The sequence below is a fragment of the Pseudopipra pipra genome, chromosome 1 (genome assembly GCF_036250125.1).
Source record: "Pseudopipra pipra isolate bDixPip1 chromosome 1, bDixPip1.hap1, whole genome shotgun sequence".
Taxonomy (NCBI): Eukaryota; Metazoa; Chordata; class Aves; order Passeriformes; family Pipridae; genus Pseudopipra; species Pseudopipra pipra.
The window spans coordinates 84,243,072-84,264,137 of record NC_087549.1 but is presented as its reverse complement, the minus strand read 5'-3'; the positions used below and the strand labels follow the sequence as shown (position 1 = coordinate 84,264,137).

The 21,066-nt window shown below is 41.3% G+C and overlaps 1 protein-coding gene across 1 annotated transcript in view; it reads left to right on the top strand.

Moving 5' to 3' along the window:
* Positions 1-17,546, top strand: part of BCL2 (BCL2 apoptosis regulator) — a 97,542-nt gene extending 79,996 nt beyond the window's left edge. The window contains exon 2 of the mRNA XM_064662676.1: positions 12,831-17,546. Coding sequence (XP_064518746.1) covers positions 12,831-12,965 — 135 coding nt within the window. The 3' untranslated portion in view covers positions 12,966-17,546. The remainder of the gene's footprint in view (positions 1-12,830) is intronic.
* Positions 17,547-21,066: the final 3,520 nt, after the last annotated feature.

The following is a 21,066-nucleotide window of genomic DNA, read 5'->3' as shown; positions in this document are numbered from 1 at the left end:
AATAAAATAATACAATAAGTACGATTATACAGACAAACCATTGGTTATAACCCACAAAACCCAAATGTATAACCCAGCACCCTGGGGCATGAACAGAGTGGTGTTCGTTGGGCTCCCTGAGTCCAAAGTAAAAGGAGAGGGGAAAACCTGTTGGTGAGAGTGCTGGTGTGCAGTCTGGTCAAGAGTGGTGATTGCAGTCCGGTCAAGAGTGGTGGTTGCAGTCTGGCTGAGAGTAGTAGTCTGCAGTCTTCCTCTGGATCCCATGAGTGGTTAAAAAAGTCCCAAAACCCCAAGATTATATATCCTCCAGTTCAGGCAGGAATGCCCAGTACCTCCCTCAGGACGGGGAGTTCCACAATGGATGTGAGGACAGGAGCACCCTCCTATCTCGCAGGCCTCTTAACACCTAGTTTATAGCCTGAGGAGTCAGGCCTGCTCTGGGCAGAGGGTGTAAATGGTCTATTGATAACAGTTTCTGGGAAATAGCATGGAAGGCTATAGAATACACAGTTTTGGGTTACACCCATACAGTGATGAACTGGTCCCAGCTGTTCTAACTAGGACAGTAAGTACACGAACGAAGCATGAAAAAAAAACCCAATGAATGAAGGAAGTGTGAGTTAAGAGATGCAATTTGGGATTGAATACAGATGACAAAATTAGGCTGAAACCAACATACAGGGTCAGGTAAGCATGAAAAGAGACTCACTGATCCTCACATGGTTGTTACATACATAGAAAGGCCATTTAGATGGGACAGAAAAGGTTAGGCAAAAAGGATGTAAAGAAGCAGTGTATTTTTTCCCAGTCAAAAGCCATCTGTAACTTGTACTGAAAATGTCTTTTTTCTTTATCTCAAGCATATTAACAGTTTAGTTTACAATAGTATTGCTGGTGACACTGAGAACACCGGCCTTTAGCGAATCAATAGATTTCTTTCATCTTTAACTAGTTTGAACCTTTGAAACCTCTTGTTTGTGCAAATTCTTCTTCAGGTCAAAGTATTAAATAGGTTCAAGAAGTCAATAAGGAAATAAATACCAGAAACCTCATGGCGAACATTGAAATTAAAGTTTTCTAATAGCCAAATCAACTTAATGCCATGATTACCAGCTCAGTTCATCTTCTTTCCCTCCCCCCCAACTCTATGGCTAAAGCTGTGGGAATGAAAGGAAGGTGCTTTGGTTTTCTTTTAGTTTCTTGATTGCTTGTATTGCTCTTGATTGTTGAGGGTCTTTGTATTTTAACCCCTCTCATTATAGACACACAGGAACTTTACAACACAGATTTGTGAAATAGCCCAAAACATTGGCCTGCAAAGTTCACCCCATGCTTCATGCCTTGTTTGCACTCTACTGTAGGCCCATGTTGTTTATGCATCTGACTTTCTTTATGGATATAAATTATACCGGTGCAAACCCTTCTGTAGACAAAATCTTGCTGATATAACTGTCTTGCACCAGCACAACGTATTTCAGTTAATGAGTCAGAATACACTTTGATATCACTATAAATGGTTCCTCCTGGGGGGAGGATTGCTTCTTTACTGTTAAAAGTGTAGATAAGCTCTTAAGTTTTTTCTTTCCTTACTTGTTCTTAAATCAATCAAACCCATATATAGTATTTCTCATCCAGAAATAATACAGCTTCTTTTCATCTCGTTTTTGACTGCTGGTCCCTGTCTGTGTTCTTGCTTCAATTGTACGGTCATCAGAAAAGGGTATATCTAAAATCTTCTTGAAAGCAGAAGTTCTGTTTCAAGTGACAGTAACCACAGGATCAAACACCTCCAATCTTAAAAAGAAACAAAACCTACTCAAAAGTTTGAAGCTAACAAATGGGTTGTAGCTGGCTGATAATATTGAGGATGTAATGACTTTCTGGTCTCCAGTGGAGCATCTCCGAAACAAGACAGACAGGCACACAACAAAATGAAGTCTTAGTGCTGAGAACTTCTTGAGAACGCTACAATAACATTCTGGTGGGCTGGGTTCCCTTGGCTCATGTACTCACTGCAATTTGAATGTCTAGTGTGATGCTTGGCAAATTTCCCAATCTTACATTATCTGGAAGACAGGAGAAGCTGGTACATTCAGGGAATCTATGAAGAAGCTTCTTTGCAGTTTGCTTATAGCAAAAGAGTTGGCTGCATATAGAAGTGCCAGGACTGAAGCTTAGGCTGCTAACTTGAAGAGGCTTTAGCTGAATTGCATCCAGGCACCAAGATGCTCAGATACCACAGCAATGTGTGCGGTATATGAACCTAGATAGAAGAAGATTAGATAGCAAATCAGACAGAATTTTGCACGTGATTTCCTGGGTTTGTCTAAACTTATAGCAGCAACAGTTAATTATAGGAGGTTCTGAAGGCAGCTCCTGGGTGGGTTTATGTCACATATACATTAGGTTCCAGCCATAAATTGCCAGCTGAGAGTTACAGTTGTGGCAGGAAGCCCTTATTGATGCAAAGCTGATGGAAACCATCCTTGTGCCTTCCCACTTAGAGGTAGGAGCAGCAAGGTATCATTGATGGAAGACCTAGGGGAAGAAGAAGCCCTTTGATAGCAATGGCAGAACTCCAAGGAAAAGAGCATCTAGATGTGCACAGGTCATCACCCAAAGAGGCACAGATGTGGGAGGTGTTTGCACATAAGAGTTACGTGTGATCACCCTCTAGATGATTGCTGTTACCTACTTCAAGATCTAGTGCCTCTCCTTCTACCACACGTGAATTCCTCAGCTCATGTAATCACTTCCTCTGGCTCTTAAGCAAGGGCAGCTTTTTAATTGCAGGTTAATGTGTTAATGAAATACTTGAGGGTACTTTGAAGTGACTGGGCAAAAGAGACTAGCCTTTCAGCAGCAGCTGCTGGCACAGGAGTCACAGCTCACATTGCCATACAGGGAAGGCGGTACCATAGAGCTCTCTGTGCGCAGCAGGAGCAGGATCCATCATTTTTTTCTCTGGTAGTGCCTCAGGGCACATCTACACGGCAGAGCGCAGGGCTGCACAGGGATTCTGGAGCTGCCTCTAAACAGTGGTTATACTAGTTTCACAGCAGGAGTAGCAAGCCTGCCTGGAGTATGATTCTAATATGTCTGTAGTGCTTGCACCCCTGTACCTGCCCCCAAGGTGGCTTGATCGGTGCAAGGTCAGCTCTCTCTTCCTCTCTGTAGAACTGTGATCTGCTGTGTGCACCCACATGCACTTAGAAGTATTAAAAAAAAAGATATGATGTTTATGAAGGACCTTATATAAATTTAGATCTGCAGTTTCTGATCTGTGGGGTCTTATTTATTTTAGAAAGTGGGGAAGCTTTCAAGAATGATTTCATAGGTAATGCTTCTTTTTTTAGTCCTTGGCTGACAGGCCTGATTTTGTTTTTTATACTTTCCTTTGAAATTTTGCGTGAGATTTCTACTCACTTGGAAACACCAACACATGAAGTAATAACCAATCTTTCCTGCCTTCTCCTTCCTTGTGCTCTTAGTTCAAGGTCACAATGATAGATCTAAATCCTTCATGAATTTTCATCTGACTTGCTGTCTGCAGAAATTGTTGATTAAAAGATCCAATTTCCATTGGCATTCTCCCTTCTGAAGGATGTCAACAGGAAATGTAAATGTGCAGCCCTTTGTGAATGATCTGCAAGGACATGCAGGCTTATGAAAAAAAAAAAGGCAGCAGTTAGCCAAATCCTTTAGTTTCTGTTTTGAATGACTGGCCATAGGAATGCAGGCTAAGCTGTATTTCAGCTGTTCCCAAGGATGTGTATGTGTAACTTGTTGATAGTGATAGGTACATCAGGCTCCAGTGACAGCTACGTGACCACTCTGATGATCACTGTCCTGTAGCAGAACCAGCCCCTGCCTCCTCTCAAGAACACCAGGCATGAAAGAAAACAAAGAGAGATCTGTTTATTCAGAGGACTGGCACTTGTACCTCCTGCTTTCTACTGAGAAAAGAGAGATCCTAGGTCATTTCAGCTCTCACCCTATGCTCCCAGCAACCATTAGGTTGTAAGGAACTGCATGACTTGCTCTAACAATTGATGTGAATTTCTGATTCCTAGGAGAGCTGAGACTTTTGCCTTACAGGACCTGTAGGGGATCTGACTGATAGGAACAAAACTCAATACCCAGAACACCGGCTTACTTTATGGGAGCTACTCATTACCACCAAAGGGAAAGACAAGCCCACCACAGCCCTAAAGTTTCAGCATTATATTTTTAAAATCTTACCAGTGTCCAAGGTATATGTCTTTCACAGTAAAAACTACTTGGAGAGTGCTGTGAATGCACAGACACAGATCAGTGCTGAACATCTGGTTAAAATAAATTACAGTCTTATTTTGCAAATAAAAGCTCCTAGGGTCTACATGACAAAGTCTGGCCAGCATAACTATCTCATGGGGAAAAAATCACATCCCTAGGCTACGAAGATAACTATTTTGGCCTCATTCCCTTCCCCATTATGTAGACTTACACTAGAGAGGAGTCCTTTTGCCAGTATAACTCACGTTGTTTGGGAGGTAGTTCAACCATGCTGGCAGACTCCTACAGCTGGTATAAGCGATGTTTCCATTCAGGAATATGGCCAGAACAGTGACACCAGCAAAGCCTCTGAAGTACAGAATAACTCTTTTTCTCCTGCTACTAGTGTCTAACATTTTTCAGTTTTAAAGTTTCCTGCTAAAAGGAAACACAGAGAATTTGTTCCCTTCCTTGTATCATCAGGACATTATTTCTTGTTATAGAAGAATTAAAATATATATAGGTAGGAGGTGTGTCACTTTCCCACATCCCAGTGTGATGGGATGGGACAAAAATCCCAGTTCTCCTGTAGGATGCCTGTTGTTTGTTTTGGTGTTGGTTTGGGAGGTGAATGGGCAGAGGTAGTTTGCCTTTTATTAGGTGTTCATATTTTGTTTTTGCGGGGTGGCATTTGAATAAATCTAATGGTCATAGCTAATGATTACAACTGCATATGCAAATGAATTTGAGCTGTTTTGAATAACAAAACAAAGTCCTTTATTTTAGTCTCTTTGTGAATTGTATTCTTACTCTCTTACTGTTCCTTGTTTTTTTCATATGGTCCCTGTTAGGTCTTGCCTGATAACATTTGCCAAAGCACTTTCTGGATGAACCCAAAAATTGAAGATTTACCAGCCAACCCTAAGCTATGATCCGTCCCCTCCCCCATAAGGCAAGGCAATGAGTAAAGCTGTCTTTGCTTAAAAGAAAGGTCCAGCTCTTTTTACAACAGATGGTTTTCACCTGCCCTATTTAGACAGTTCATTTTGTCTAAATTCCTACTTGCCTCAGTCTACACAGGCTCTATTAATTCATTTCCCTTCTCCTTCACCCTCCATTTGTCTCCCAGGTCTTGTGCTTTTGCACAAATGGTGAATAAGACAGAAAGGACAAGAAGGAGGACGAGAGACACCCAACTAAAACTAGTCTCTTCTGAGCAGATGCAAACCTGGAACTTCCCCTTATTTTAATTTCCCATTATCACTTAGATGTGAAATGATGGGAACATGGAGTAAGCCACCAAAAGGCCTCCATTCTCACATGCACCATGTTGGAAAGTGAGCACTTGCAGCTCGTTCCACCAGACTGCATGACTGCCAAGTCCTGTCTGCCTCCTCCACAGTTCCTGGTGGGAGGGCTAGCTTAGGAAATGACAAGAGACAGCAATGACCAAAAAATGCTGCCTCTTCTCTGTCTCAAATAAGGCTTTTACAGGTGAGCAGAAATGGTCTGAGCTGCTAATGAGTATAGGCTGCCAAAGAAAACACACGGGCATATTCATATTTTCCAGGTGGCTGGTGGTAGAAATGTAACTGCCCATTGAAATCTACAGCATAGGCTTTTTTTTGCACTTATTCATTAAATTGTAGATTTATTGTGAGGTTACTTTATCGTAGTGGTAGCTGTGTTGTCTCACTAGCCCTGTAAATCAGTTGCTTGTCACAAGATTTAGAAAAAAACCAAGTGCCTGCTTGAAGTCACATGAGGAACAGGTGGCACTTCTGCAGAAGGTGCTGATGGTTTCACATGGCCTGTTGCCGCTGGAGCACCATGGAGCGCCAAGGAACGCCCAGGCCACCACTCCAGCTCTGTGCTACTCTTGCTCAATGCTGAGTGTGAGTTAGTCAAGCCAAGGAGTTTGGATCAGAACTGAGTGTTGAAACAACAAACACGGGATGGAGTGTGTCCCTGAGGGATGTTAAAACAAGCAGCAGAGAAATGCGTGACTGGTCCCTCGTAGTGTGGTTGATGGGGCAACCTGCTCGGACCGGTTCGATGTCACCCATCTGGTTCACATGTGCACTTGGCCTTTTCTGGCCAAGGCCCCCCCGAGCCGGGTCTCTCACCAGGCTGACAGCCTCGCTGCCTTGCTCTCCCCTCTCTGCCTCTGCTCATACCTGTGCCTTGAGCCCGGCACCGCTGGATGTGCTTGTTAAATGAAACCTCCATGGCCGTGATGATGACAAGCACTGTGCCACAGCACTTCGAGCACTTCTACAAGCAGCTACTTTCGTTTCCCATTTCCCAGGCGGTTACATGATTTAACTCTTCTGCGGCAGCCCGGGAGCGGCACAGGCAGCTGGAGCAGCCAGGGAATATAGCAGGGGATGTGTTCATGTGTCCCTCTGCTGTCAATGCAGCACCTGCTGCAGACAAATCTTCAGAGTTGGGCTTTTAAATTAGGTAGGCTATTTGCAGTGTAAGAGCACTCATATTGAAAACTAGTTACAAGCAAGACAGAGAATTTAAGCAAGATTTAGAGAAAAACAGGCCTACGTTGTCATTCAAGCCCATTTTGTCATTTTTATTTTAAAGTCATTCTGAAGATTTGTCAGGGGTCCTAATACATCTGGCCTCTTTTCAGAGGAAGCAGGCGTAAGACTGATGTTGTGGGATGAGGTGAGTCTCCCCAGCAGCTCTGTGACATTTGCTCTCTCCTTCAAAGTGATTCACAAATCCACAAATGAGTGGATTGCTAAATTTACTGTTGTATGTGAATATAAACTCTCTAGAACAGGTTTGATAAATTGGAGAAGAATGTGGCCTAAAACTGAACAGGTCTCAGTGCAACTGATATTCACATGCAGGGACACATTTGTTTTCTGGGTACGAGTCGCACGCAGTTTCTAGCACTCTACCTAAGCAGAAAATAAAACTAAATAAAACAGCAGAATATTTGAATAGGATTATTAACCTACAAAAGATCTGAAAAGAAAATTGTGAAGGATCAAGTAGAGCAGCTCTGACCATGTCGTTGAACATAGAGTATTTTGTCCAGAAGGCCTTCTCACCTTCTTTTACTCATAATTGCTAATAGTGCTCCCTCAGAAGTGGCACCCATTAAATACCACCAGCTAGCTGCTGTAGTGACATTACAGTTGTTATGCTGATGCCAGAAATACCTCATTTTATAGTGTGGGCCTTTCCAGGAATAGGAGAATGATGCAGCCTGCACTAGGTCTGGGCTTTTGCATATTGCAGAGCCACGTCTAACTGAATTAAGTAGAGACGCCAAGACTAAATTACTGATTTCTCATGCTGACTTGGTTTAACAAGAATGTGGCCTAGTCTGAATACAGGATGGGTTTCTATCCAAGCTGAATGTTCAGCTCCTTACAAATCCTGTGTTTAGAGGTAGCTTGACCATTCCTAAAAGCCTAGGTTTATTCTTCATCTCTCAGGGGTCTGGAGGAAATCTGCCTTCCAGCAGGGTCTCTCTCTATGAGCATTGACAGGAGGACTAATTATCTCCTTTACTATAACCACTCACATTTATATATTTCTAAGCATATGCATCACTTTTCATATGAAAACCTAACCACAATTAGTCCTTGCTACTTAGATGTTTCCATCTGAGTGCCACATTTAACCAGTCTTATGCAAATAATATTTCCACCGATTTCAATTCACACAACCTTACAGTGAGTGCCTGGCAAGACTAGGACATGGAAGACGCATCCCCAAGATCACAGGCTCATCGATGCAAGAATTTATACAAATAGATAGCAAGGACAAGGAACAAAGAAGTTAAGCAAAACTACTGTGATGAAACCGGTTTTGTCCAAAGTCAGAAACCTCAGGGACCATTGGAGAAACAAAAGGGTATGCAGCCAGCAATTAACACATCAGCTGCAGACCTATGACTATGTCAGGCATTGTGGAAACAGGGGATTCAAAATAGAATCATGGAATCATAGAAGATTGGAGAAGACCTCTAACATCATCGAGTCCAACCACTAACCTAGCACCGCCATGTTCATCACTAAACCATGTCCCCAGAATAGACCCCTTTCTACCACAAGCAAAGGTGAAGGGGAGAAAGAAAAAAAGCCAGGTGGGAATTTGTTCGGGGGTTCACATGCCAAAGCCACACACCTGGCAGGTTCTTTTTCCATGATCAGCAGGGCTTGTGTGGTGACACCTTCTTTTTCTTACCATTATAATTTGATAATGTGCACCTGGCAGGACTACCAGCATGTCGGCACTCCCAGGTGTAAAAAGATATCGGCATCTCTAAAGATACTGACCTTGTGAAACGCCACACCTTGGCACAACACAGCCAAAGTCTGAGCTGTCCTTATTTGCATTTACTCACCACATAGGCTTGCATAAAAGACCCATAAACTCTTTGGGAAAAGAACAGCTACACATTTGTCTATTATTTGTGTTCCAAGAACTTTTCTTGTTAGCTTCAAGATGACATTTTAATGAGGTTTCACTGCATAGAAAACATGGGACGATTTAACCAGTTCTGTCCACCCCCTCCCTCCCCAAACTCTTTCTGAAATGAGTTACCATACAGGAATGAAAGCTTTTATGAGAATTTATGTCATTCATTTGGAGGCAGGGGTGAGGGAAAAGTCATCTAGCTGCTAAACCTTGGCATCGAAGCATATGCCATTCCCTCTCCTGCCCCGTGCTGTGTTGCAAAGCTGCCTTGTTCAGACCTGTGCAGGTTTCTTCAAAAGCCAGAGCTAGTGTGTGTTTGTTTGTTTGTTTTGGAGTCACAGAGAGGGCAGCGTAAAATAGCCACAAGGCAATTCCCGTTCAGTAAAATGGAAGTCTCACAGGCTCTTCATTCAATACAATGTGGCTCGAGAGGATATCCTGCCAGCCCAGTGATAACGAGGGAAATAAAGTCACTTCCTCACCAGCTGTTTGATTCAGGTAGAAAAAGGAAGCCTTTACTTCCTCATGTTTGCTCTCCCCACCGCCCCCTTGGTCAGAAATGCTAGGCAGAAACTGCCTTCTCCCTCTGCATTTTCAGTAAGGAGCCGTCGCTCAGCCTATGGGCAGTATGTCGTTTTCCGCAGCTGAGAAGCTGTGCTTTGCCTCTCAGGCTGGAGTGAAGGCTGAGCTGTAAAAGGACCAAGGCTGAACGGACTCTACTCATTCCGCAAGCAAAGAATGCCCGTGTAATTAAAGATGACATTTGTTTCTTGGATCAGAGCTGCCGAATTTGGGCCAGCGGAAGAATGGGATAGTGTGATCTCTTTGTTTTGAGACTGCCCTGACTCAGCGCACTATTACGCCTCCTAATCCTCCCAGGGTGACAAACTCCACTTCTGTCCTGGACTCCCTGCAAATGCCAGGAACTTCAGCCAGGGACATGCTCTGTCCTCCCTGTGTATAGTCCAGCAGGCAAGGGGTGCTCTTGGGGCAATCTTCCTGGCCTGCCAATCAAGCCCTGGTAGGTTGAAGCAGGCATCTCAGGTGCTCTCATGCCTAAGAGGAGCTTAGGCAGAACATCTTTCCCTTCCCCACCACCACCTTTCTCACTTCACAGAAACAGTCAATGTGAAGTTGCACAGTAAATCAGCAACAGACTGATTTGACTTAATGAAAGCTTCTTAAGAAATGACTTTTTCAAAACTTACAGAGCTGAATGAAGAGTTCTTTTCCATATAATTTTTAACTGCCTTGATATAATTTTACATCCAGGATATAACTTCCTATTAAATTTTGAAGGTCTTAAAAGCAAGGCCTGTAAGGATTTTCTTTCCAATTGTGTAAAACTTCCAGAAAGGTTGACCAAGCCAGAACTTGCCTCAGTCTATTTTGCCAAGGGGACCCTTGCTTTCATTATAAAGAGTGCTTTTCCAAGGACATTAAGTGTTTCAAACAATTTTCCTAATCTTATTTATTTTAGCTGAGATTCTCTTCTTTTAAACAGAGCAGTTTAGGTGACAAAAATCCAGTGACAGATACACGGGTTTACAGGAGACAAACCTTATGAGAAAGTTAAGATTCTGTTTAGGGTTCTCTTTGTGCTAAAATAGTTTTCAGCAATGGGTCATAAGTCCCTTCCCCCACCTCCCTTGTTTTAGTACATAAAATGGACATGTGTTTATTTAAAACAGGTTTGAAACTTAAACAAATAGTGACAGGCTGTTCAAACAAGCTTCGGAAATAGGCCTAATCAGGATGTTTGAGAAGGAGAGGGGGAACGATCATAAAGAGCTACTTGTAATATATAGTGCAGACACCATTAGGTTGGGTTTGTGTTATTGTTATAATAATCTCGGACAAAAAAGTACTGCATGCTGCACATTTTTGAGCCATAGGTTATGCCATACTTTTGCCTTGTATCCAAGTTTTACTTGTTACCGTCTATCTTCATACCCAATACCAGGAGCTTCACTGAAACATTGGAAATGGTTGCACATTAAAACTGGAAGGAATGTTCCCAAACTGGGATTGAAGAGAGGCACAAATTATGCTCATTTCGATATTGATACTGTGTATGCATCGACTGTCATGAATATACAGAAGTGAGACCTTCCCCACAGGCAGAGACCACAAAAACCTTAACGTTAAAATCTTTTCACAGGACTTGCATTTCCATGAGGGTTTTTTTCGGTTTTTTTTTCATTTCCTCCCTGTTTCACCCATAATAATATCACCAAGTGTTGAACTTTACCCTTGTATTTTTATAAGGCCTGATCTTGAACTCCCTATATAGACAAGGCTCCTGTGGAAGTCAGTGAGTCTCTACTGGCGACAACAGGATTTAGCCCAGTCTGTAACATTTTAGGATATTGTGTTACTTCATAGCCTTAAGGAGAAATAAAAGCAGCTTTCCAAAGAGCTGCACAGCAAACTGAGTGTGCTTTTTCAGCTCAGCAACAGCACAGCAGAATATTAAGGCCAGAGTTTGCAAATGTCTGTGTCAAAAAACAGGCAGTTAAGCAAAACTTGCCAATTTCCCTCTGGAGCGAAGAGCTTGCATTAAAACATTCCATCCTCCCTGCAAAAGGTTAAGCTGCTTTCACTTAAGAATATACCTTTGGAAACCCAAGTTGGAAGATCATTGCCTAGAGGAACAAGCATTGAGAAATAGCAAGAGGCAGATGTGTTTTCACGTCGCTATGTTGGCCAAAGCCTATGGCTGTTCTGTTACCAAATCTTACCTATTTACATCCACTGTAATGTACAACATTCACCAACATTACTTAATGTAATTACATATTTTGGAAGTAAATATCTACTATTTATTTGAATCCCGCTCAGTGTCTAGTGAAGTCAAAATATTAAAAAACCTTACACGCCCTCTTGTGGTGGAACCACAAACACTCTGACAATAACTAGAGATAGCTAATGAAGGAATCTAATTTAACTACATAATTTGCAGAAAATTAACTTGGATGGAAGGTTTACATTAATAAGGAGACCTTTCTCTCCTCAACTTCTGCTGTAAACCATAACATATATGCATTTTTAGAAGGCAGGTTATCTCCTAGCATAGTAACGTGGCAAAACAGTTAAACGCGCTGTAACATTGTTAGAGAATGTTAACTTCCACCAAAAATGGGAACTCTAGAGTAATAAAAGTAGAGACAGAAACGTCCATGTTAGATAGCTGTTTCATGGGTTTATCTCAGTAGTTTCGGAGCAGACCTTAGCTGAGTGCACAGTAAAAGAGTTGCCATAAATGATGCTATCAGGTTTGTCACATTTTTAAAGTCATTCAGCTCAGCTATTTACTGCTTTCATGCCATACAGTATGATTTATCTGTCTCTCAGGAATGCTCTGAAGCTTCATGCTTGTTAGGAATTGCAGCCTGAAAGAAAGGCATTACGTGCAGAATATCACCAGTCCAATTACTAGCCCAGTCAAATCCCATTGTATTTATGAGTCACAAAAACTTTATCTTTGCTGCTTAAACAGCCCTTCCATTTGGTGCCTACGTGCACCAGATTTTCCTGGAGCCCAGGACTACGGCATCACCCTTGGTGACAGTTGTGAAAGACCATCATAGGTGTAACACAACTTTAACAGCTTCAGTTCATATGGAAGAAACATCTGTGGCTGCTACACATAGTCTCTGAACCATACCAAGGGAATCAGACAAATACTGCCTTATTTTCAGTGAAGCTGGCCAGCAGTATAGGTGCCCAAGTCCAGTGGAAATGAAAGATTTGGAGAATGAAAGTCCATTTACCTCCTTCATATATGTTTGTATAGACAACATTCAGGACCCGAAATAATGATAACTTGTATTTTAAAATGCTGCTCCTGTATTTTCTGTTAGACTGGGCATGCCTAAAGCAGAAGTCATGGCTGTAAGTAATTACAGCAATATTTGTAAAGAAATAGGCAGGAGAACTTTTCGCTGAAAAGGAGAACTGCACGAAAAACAGAGCTCACGAATCACTATTTTAATAGGTTTGTGTGGTTTTCTTATGCCAGCAGGATTGTTGGATGACCATGGAGGGTGAACAAGTTGCTTCCCCCACCCCCTCCAAAAAAGTTACTGCAATTCTGATATTCACTTTCTGATTACTTTCGTTTTTAGGATGCCTTTGTGGAGCTGTATGGCAACAGTATGAGGCCTTTGTTCGATTTCTCCTGGATCTCTCTGAAGACTATCCTGAGTCTGGTTCTGGTGGGAGCTTGCATCACTCTTGGCGCTTATCTCGGACATAAGTAGAGTCACCCAGTTTATTGTGGATTACAAAAGTCTTTCAAAACAACAAAATAATATTTTTTTTTCTCTAGCACAATGATATTTTATGAGCAAAGCAACTTCCCAGCGAAAGATTAAATCAGCTATTACTGCCAAAGGAAATATCATTTATTTTTACATTGCCGGAAAATTATTTATTAAAAGATATTTACATTTTTACCTGCTATTTTCAGAACCTCAGCAAGTTGTATCTGTCATCGCATCGTATTGTTATTCTTAATTTTAATGAGCCCCAGAGTATTTTAGGTTTGGTTGTTTTTTTTTTAATTAATGCCACTGGCTGGATTATTTTATCTCTGAAGAGCAAATATACTGACAAAGACCTACCTGCTTACACTTACGAGGGCAGTTACTTGAGCTGCTAAAGCCTGCGAAATTGTGTTGATTCTCCTTGCATTTTCCAGGAGGGATCTGAAAGACAAGGTCAGCATGAACAAAGTTCTCACCCTGTCCTGCTGGCAAGAACTGATGTAGTAAACAATTCAACATGGTACATATGTGGAGTCAAGATGGAGACTTCTTGAAGGACCACTCGGCTATCCCTACAGGACAACAGTTGGAAATATGATTGTCTATGCCTTTTAAACAGGTGTTTTCCAGTTACCAGTTGTGCCATCCCATCATAATCACAATACCCACACAATACATGTCAACCTTTTTTTTAATAAGTGTGAAGTTAAATCTTTGGGGCTCGCAGGAAATTGCTGTTCCAATGATTTTCTCAGCAGTAAAATGTTTTTTGTGGCTACTGACACAGAAACATCAGGAGACCTTAAGTGCCTGCTTCAACAGAGCAGAGCTAGAGTCTGAAGACCTGACCTGTGTCCCACTTTAGTGGGCTCATATCTGCAACTAATCCTGCTTACTTACAGAGTTCCTCCAGGGGTTTGAAACCAATTAGATATGGTCTCTAAATCCCTGAAAGTTGAAAAAGATCTTAATTTTATTTGGCAAGAAGCAGACCTCAGCTAAGTTACAGATTAGCTCTGACTATCCTTGTTTATCAAACTGGACACCAAAATCAAGTTCGTTTTCATAACAGGAAAAGAAAGTGAGATTTATCATCCCACCCCTCACCCTAAAAATTATTTCATGCCAATTATTTCCTAAGACTGTCTGCAGAAGAAAAGATAATGAAGAAACTCAAAATCCTCTTTCTGGACAGAGACTCTCTGACACCTCGATCAGGCAGGTGCCTACTGTCATCTCAAGTGAAAATAGGGTGAAGGAAAAGGGGAAGTGGGAGGTGTGAAGTCATCTGCTCATGTTACAAAATGCAACGCAAGTAAAATTAATGCAGAGTACATAATACAGTTTTATAAACAGACCTGTGTTCTGAAACCAGATGTGTCAATGCCTTTTAAAGCAGGGCTTTCTGTGAGCTCGAAGGGGGCCGGGAGTCCCCTAGAAACTGAAGACTCTGAAGCGTGTCCCAGGGGCTGTTCTGAAGCATGGAAATGTCCAGCTTCAAATGTTTTAAGTCCTGCGCTTCTATTTTTTCTATGAAACTTTTGAAATCTGGGATTTTTGGGTAAATGAACATCCAGATAGAAAAGGAAAGATTGCAAAGCTCTCGATAAAATGTACCATACAGTACATAAGTGCTCAAAAGGTGAAAAACATACAGTGAATAAACTGTAGCTCCAACCTCAAGATTTCAGTTGAATAACTTTGTGGCATTATATGCAAAATATCTCCTGTAACTCGGGAATGTAATATGTTCAATGTTAAGGCTGTAGTTGATGTTGAGTCTTCAAAGCTGCTTTTATGTTTGGTTGTTTTTTTTAAGAGTTGTACATCTCAGCATTTTTACTGCTATTTAGTCATGGCACCTACACTTTGTATGAGCAAAGATAAGATGGAGCAAGCTTACATTTCAAATTTGAAATTACTTAATTTTATAGAAACTTAGAAAGGAAATATTTTTAAGAACGCAAAAATGTGAACTATGCTTGATTAAAGAAAAAGGAAAAATCCCACCATCAAACAAAAAGTACCTGCAATGCTTTCAGAGTGCTTCTGTCAGAAGTGGGGATGCTCATATATGATTTGTATGAAAAATATTTGAAATCAGAGGAACTGAATATTGTGAATTGAGTGTGGGCTTTGTTTTTTCTTTCAGCTTCCAAGCTGAATTTGTCTGCAGCCAATTGCACAACTGGAATTGGCTGGTATCAAGCTAATGTTTCATTTCACAATCTAGTCTTTGTTTCAATTTGTGCCCATCTGCCCATTAAAGTTTATTAACTATTAGACCTCAAATTGTTTCAATATTGTTTATTTTATTAAAGGTTTACATTGTCAAAAGTAGTAAAAGTATCAATTCCAGTGCTGCTATACTGCCAGGATAATTTGAATGGGTTTTAGTTTTTAATACCTTCCAATGGCTAAAGTTTTTTTAAAGCTGCTTTAGAAATAATATGAAGATGACACATGATACACATTTAAATAAGTACTGACGATTTTGTGTTCTGTTGTGTCTACTCACTGGACTTCCCAGTGTATCAGTTAATACCTGGCAAAAAGAAGAGTCATGATGACTGTTGATGATTTTATTTTATTAAAGAGCCAATGGAGTTTTCCCATCCTGACTGCAGAATAGTACAGTATTGTGGCTGCATTAGGTATAATGATAGTTGATAATACATTTATTAAGAAACATATTAGAAACATTGAATGTATATAAAAGCTTGAACTTCTTAAATAAAATCCTCTCCTTTCACTCTTGCATTTCTTTTGCAATCATTCTTGTCTTTCCTACTCTTCATTACACTCTCATGTAAGATTTTTTTCCCCACAAAATGCCTTATAGACCTCCACACTCAAAGACTACGCTTCAGTGGCTTCAGTGAAAACCCATCCTCTGCCACTATGTATGCACAGATAGCTGACCACTCCTGGCATATCCAAATTGTAAAAGCAAAAAAAAAAAAAAAAGGTCAAGAAGTGGAGGGAAACAGATCACTGAAAGACCTTCTTGGTTAAACATGATTCTACCTGGCATTTGTTTATCTTTTATCCTTTCCACTGAAAAAGGATGATATAAGGGCAGAGAAAAAGCTTACAGAGACCCCACAGTTCTCTGCAGAACTTTGTTAATGCTGAAGGCAGTCTTTTGCAAAACAGCAAATCTCTAGGCATTGAGAAGAAATACTTGATTTTGCTGTATTCAGCTTATGTGTCCTTAATTCTTTTTCACTCCATTTATTAAGAAAATAATGAAGAAAAATATTTTGCTTCTGAAAAGAATAATCTATGAGATCATCTAAGATCTGTTGTAGATCATTAACTTAAGAAACTATGGAAAAACAAGAAAAAAAATTCTGGTAGCAAAGCATTCTTAAACCAGAGCTGACACAGAGTACATTTCTTAATGGAACAAGCACTGGATCCACCAAAGGACTAATGGGGCTGTCGAGGTAACAGAGAATATACAGATAAGGAAGGGGGCTGGAAGATATGGCGAATGTCATTGTTATGTAAGAAAATCTTTAGTTTCATGTGTTGCAGGAGTTCACCCAAGACAGTCTGAAAATTACTTTTGACTAAAAGCAGCTACAAATGTGTGCACTACGTGGCTACAATTGCTAAAAATTTTCAGTTACAAAATTATTTGTAAATTATTATAAAATTATCCAGTCTATAAAAGTTCATCAATCTGCTGTTGTGATTGGGGATTATGTAGCCTGAGTAGGTTTGCACTAATAAGGAACAATTATGAAGAAATGTCTGAAACCTAATGTGCAAAGGCAACATGAAGGTGATGCAGTTCAAAGAACACAGATCCAGTACCCCCAATCCTTGCATGCACACAGTCTCCCCAGCTGAGGCGGTGAGTCTGGACTGCATGCTTTGACCCTGAGGCACGACACTGCTTGGCTGTGCACCTGCACTCCACAAACCTAGAGGTCCTATTGATTAAAAGTATACTAAAGTAGCATGTTTAAAGCCTTTCTTATTTTTCCTGTCTCTATCTCTGAATAAACTAGGAAAATGATTCATTTGTATAATGAGTTTAAGGCTCAGTACTATATGAAAATTTATACATCTTTTAATTTATGACTATAAAAATTATTTCTCATTGCAAAAGCCTAGCTTTGTTTTTCATTCCTATCTCTCTTTCCAACAAAGCTAAATACAAGGAAGACAAAAGAGCTAATTTAATCTGTATTTGGTTTAAATCACACTTCTATACTAAGTTAATGCAGCTTCATGACACAACAAAATTATCTTCCAAAAGTAGTACAGCATTAAGAGTTCCACACAAAAACTGTATATTTTTATAATTTAAATAGCGTATTTTTTCTTTTTTTTTTCTGCATATTTGAATTTTAATTATCACCAGCATAAATGTACATAAGCAGATATTGTTTATCCAGTATCTTTGGAGATGTATGTATGGTAATGTAGTTTGTCAGTTTATCATCATTCAATATGATTATGTTGTTCTTTGTCTTTCAAATGTTATCAGAACATGCTGCCATTAAACTTTCTATGTCTGTCTAGTTTATATTGTGAAATATAATAAAAGCACACTGTGAGATACTTGTTTTGCATTTGCATTGTTTAGGATTTGTTGATTAAAAAAATACTCAAGCATTTGACTGTAATCCTATAAATGAAACGTAATGTTTCCCTCCTGATAGTTCAGTTCACGTATTCTGCTCAGTAGTGGCCAGTACTCACCAGCTTTCTTCAAAGAGCTCTGTGCAACAAGGTGCAATAACCCAGCTTTGATTAGCTGCTGCTTTGTGAAATACAGTCCACAGGTGTACCCTGCGCTTTGGGACCCAAGCACAGTGTCACCCGTTTTGCTCTCCTGTACATTTGATGTCTTGTGGAAAGTGCAGCAAGGCTTTTCTATTCATTTGCTAAAACTCCTTTTCATTCTGGTAGACAGGAGCTGGAAATGCGCATTAGCAAGTTTAAACAGGAGAAAACAAGTATTTTTGTTATTGCTGAAGGTTTCCTACAATTATGATTGGTTTTCAGGAAGTGTTTAGGTATTAGGGGGAAAACTGTTTCCCCCCCACCACATGCTTCTTCACGGTTCATGGTAACTGGCCCTTAAGTCACATCAGTTGCCTCTTCTGTGGCTTTAATTCAGGTAGAACATAGCTAAATGCACTCAGGTAAGGACTATTTAACTGCCCTAAGAATTTACGCATCTTCTTCAGTGGGTTTTGTAGGCAAATGTGTGCACTCTGCTGTCATGGATGCACCTTTTCTGAGTGCCTGAAATTACTAGCTTAATGCCCTTCAAGGACAATTCAGGCATGTGTGCAAAACATCTAACCCTCTGTCTGTGTCCATGAAGACAGAGAAGGTAGAGGAAGTCAGCCTGAAACAGAAAGAAGAAGCAACAGAATACAACACGTAGACTCTGTCCTTTGGACGCTGGGATTTAACTGTCCAGCAGAGAGCAAGGTTACTAAATCCTTTGCAAGGCAGAAAATAAACCACTTTGCAGTACTGCAAGTACCACCATTTCCCTGTCCCATTATTTTGTGAGACTGAAAAAAGAAGACAAGGATTTGGGGGAAAGCAGCCCCACCATTGCCTTTCTTCCTACCTAAAACCTAACAAAGGAAGATGGGATTAAGTTTCCTTAGGGAGTTCAGCAGAAACAGGTAATTAGTTCTGTGATTCTCCTCTTTCTGCCCAGTCAGAAAAGCTTTCTAAAAAGCTAACAGGCTAGTAGACATGATTAAATGCTTACCTTACCACTGGGACCAAGCACAGTGAACAGATGGGTAGAACAGAAGAGGTCTGGGTAAAGACAAAATTATCTTATAACTAAGGTGGGGGTTGGCTATCTGAAAATTAGGTAAAAGCATCCTTAAAAGAAGTTTTTCTGGGCCAAAACCAGAAAGCTCTCTTCTCAAAACATTCCCAAGGGGTTTCAAACACTGTAAGTCTCCACTGAAGCTGCACAACTTAGCAGTGTGCTGTCATTCTTCTGTGGCAGCAACTTCTCCGTCCTGAAACACCTATAGCTCCTGCTTTTATCCTCCTCACTTATTAAATATTTAATGGGAGTCTACAAGTGGTAAAGAGTGAAATTTATTCCAGTATGAATGGTTGGTTACCAACTGCATAGCATTTAAGTTTCACACAACACCTGACCCTGAGGAGCTTCTGCTTGTAACTAACTTTTTGGTATCAAGAACTGCCTCTGAGGACATTTTACTCAGGCCAAAAGACTATGTAGTCTTGCACTGCAAGAACCTGACTTGCACAGATGGACAAAAAACAAAGCAGCTCTTGAAGCATCCCATCATAGACTGTAGTTCACTGCCTTCCTCTCCAGTGGGGATACCTGTTCTGTGCAACTCATTTTCAATGTACTGAGTTGCTTCTTGGATATCCTGGAGAAATGCGTCAGTGCTTATCTTCTGCATGTGTCCTCCAGAACTCCTGTTACAAGCACAACCACAATAATGGGAAGCTCTCAAATTTGCACTCAAACAAGGTCCTGGGCATACAGCTAAAAGTGTGCATCTGGGGCAGACAGTACTGATGCAAAGCTTTATAAAGCCACAAGTGACAGAGACAAAAGGTAGCCAATCTATTTATCGGGGGAGATGAGATGGAAAAAGAGCCTCCTTCCCTTTCTTAATCCACCTGATAAGCTACAGGCACTTACCTGCCTGTGTGGTCAGAGATGCTGTCCAATACCCTAGTTAATGATCGTTTTGAGTTCACTTGGAGTTTTGTGCGAGTTTAAATCTCTCCCTGCCTGTACACTCCCGCTGTAAAAAGTCTGCCAATCCTTTATATATCCAGTAAGTAAACTTTCTCCTTTCCTACCTGTGACTTCCAGAATTTTAATCTTCTCACCCTTTGGCAACGCAGAAGACCCTTAGGTAAGGTGGATGATACTGCTAGTGGATTATTAACAATAATGTCCAATGTACATATCTCAGGCTATGCTACTGTGATCATAAGTACCATGGAGTTGTCTGCATTGCTAGACCACCGAGGTGGAGAGACACCTGATGCCATTGCTGTCAAAGTAGCCACACACCATGCTAAGGGGCTGTAGGGGGATAAATGACACATGATCCAGCATCATCTAGTTAGAATGGCACAAACAGGCTTTAGCCCCTTGTATTGGATTTCCATGGCGAAGTTTTGGTAGCAGGGGGGCTACAGGGGTGCTTCTGTGAGAAGTTGCCAGAAGCTTCCCCCATGTCCATTACAGTCAATGCTAGCTGACTCCAGGATGGATCCACTGTTGGCCAAGGCTGAGCCCATGAGCAACAGTGGCAGCACCTCTGGGATAACATAGCTAAGAAGGAGTGGGGAGGAAACTGCACAATTGCAGCTGGAGAGAGGAGTGAGAATAAGTGAGAGAAACAGCCCTGCAGACACCAAGGTCAGTGAAGGAGGAGGGGAAGGAGGCACTCCAGGCACTGGAGCAGAGATTCTCCTTGAGTCCATAGTGAACACCATGGTGAGGCAGGCTGTCCTCCTGCAGCCCATGGAGATCCATGGTGGAGCGGAGATCCATGGTGGAGCGGAGATCCACCTGCAGACCATGAAGGACACCATGTCAGAGCAGGTTGATGCACAAAGGAGGCCCATGCCCAGGCAGGCCAGGCTCCTGTCAGGACCGGCAAACCCATGGAGAGAGGAGCCCACGTGGTTTGCTGGAAAAATTTGTGACGCCCTGGGAGACTCACACTGGAGCAGCCTGTCTCTGAAGGACTTCACCCCATGTAAGGGACCCACACTGGAGATACTGAAGAACTCCAGCTCCCAGGAAGGATCCACATTGGAGAACTGTCTCCTGTGGGACGAAGACCCCATGCTGGAGCAGAGAAAGAGTGTGAGGAATCCTCCCCCTGACTAGCAAGGAGCGAAAGAGGCATGTGATGAACTGACTACAACTTCCATTCCCTGTCCCTCTGTGCTGCTCAGGCAGGAGAAGGTAAAGAAAATTAGGAATGAAGTTGAGCCTGGGAATAAGGGAAGGATTGGGGGGAAAGTGTTTTTAAGATTTGATTTTATTTCTTATTATCATACTCTGATTTGATTGGCAATAAATTAAACTAATTTCCCC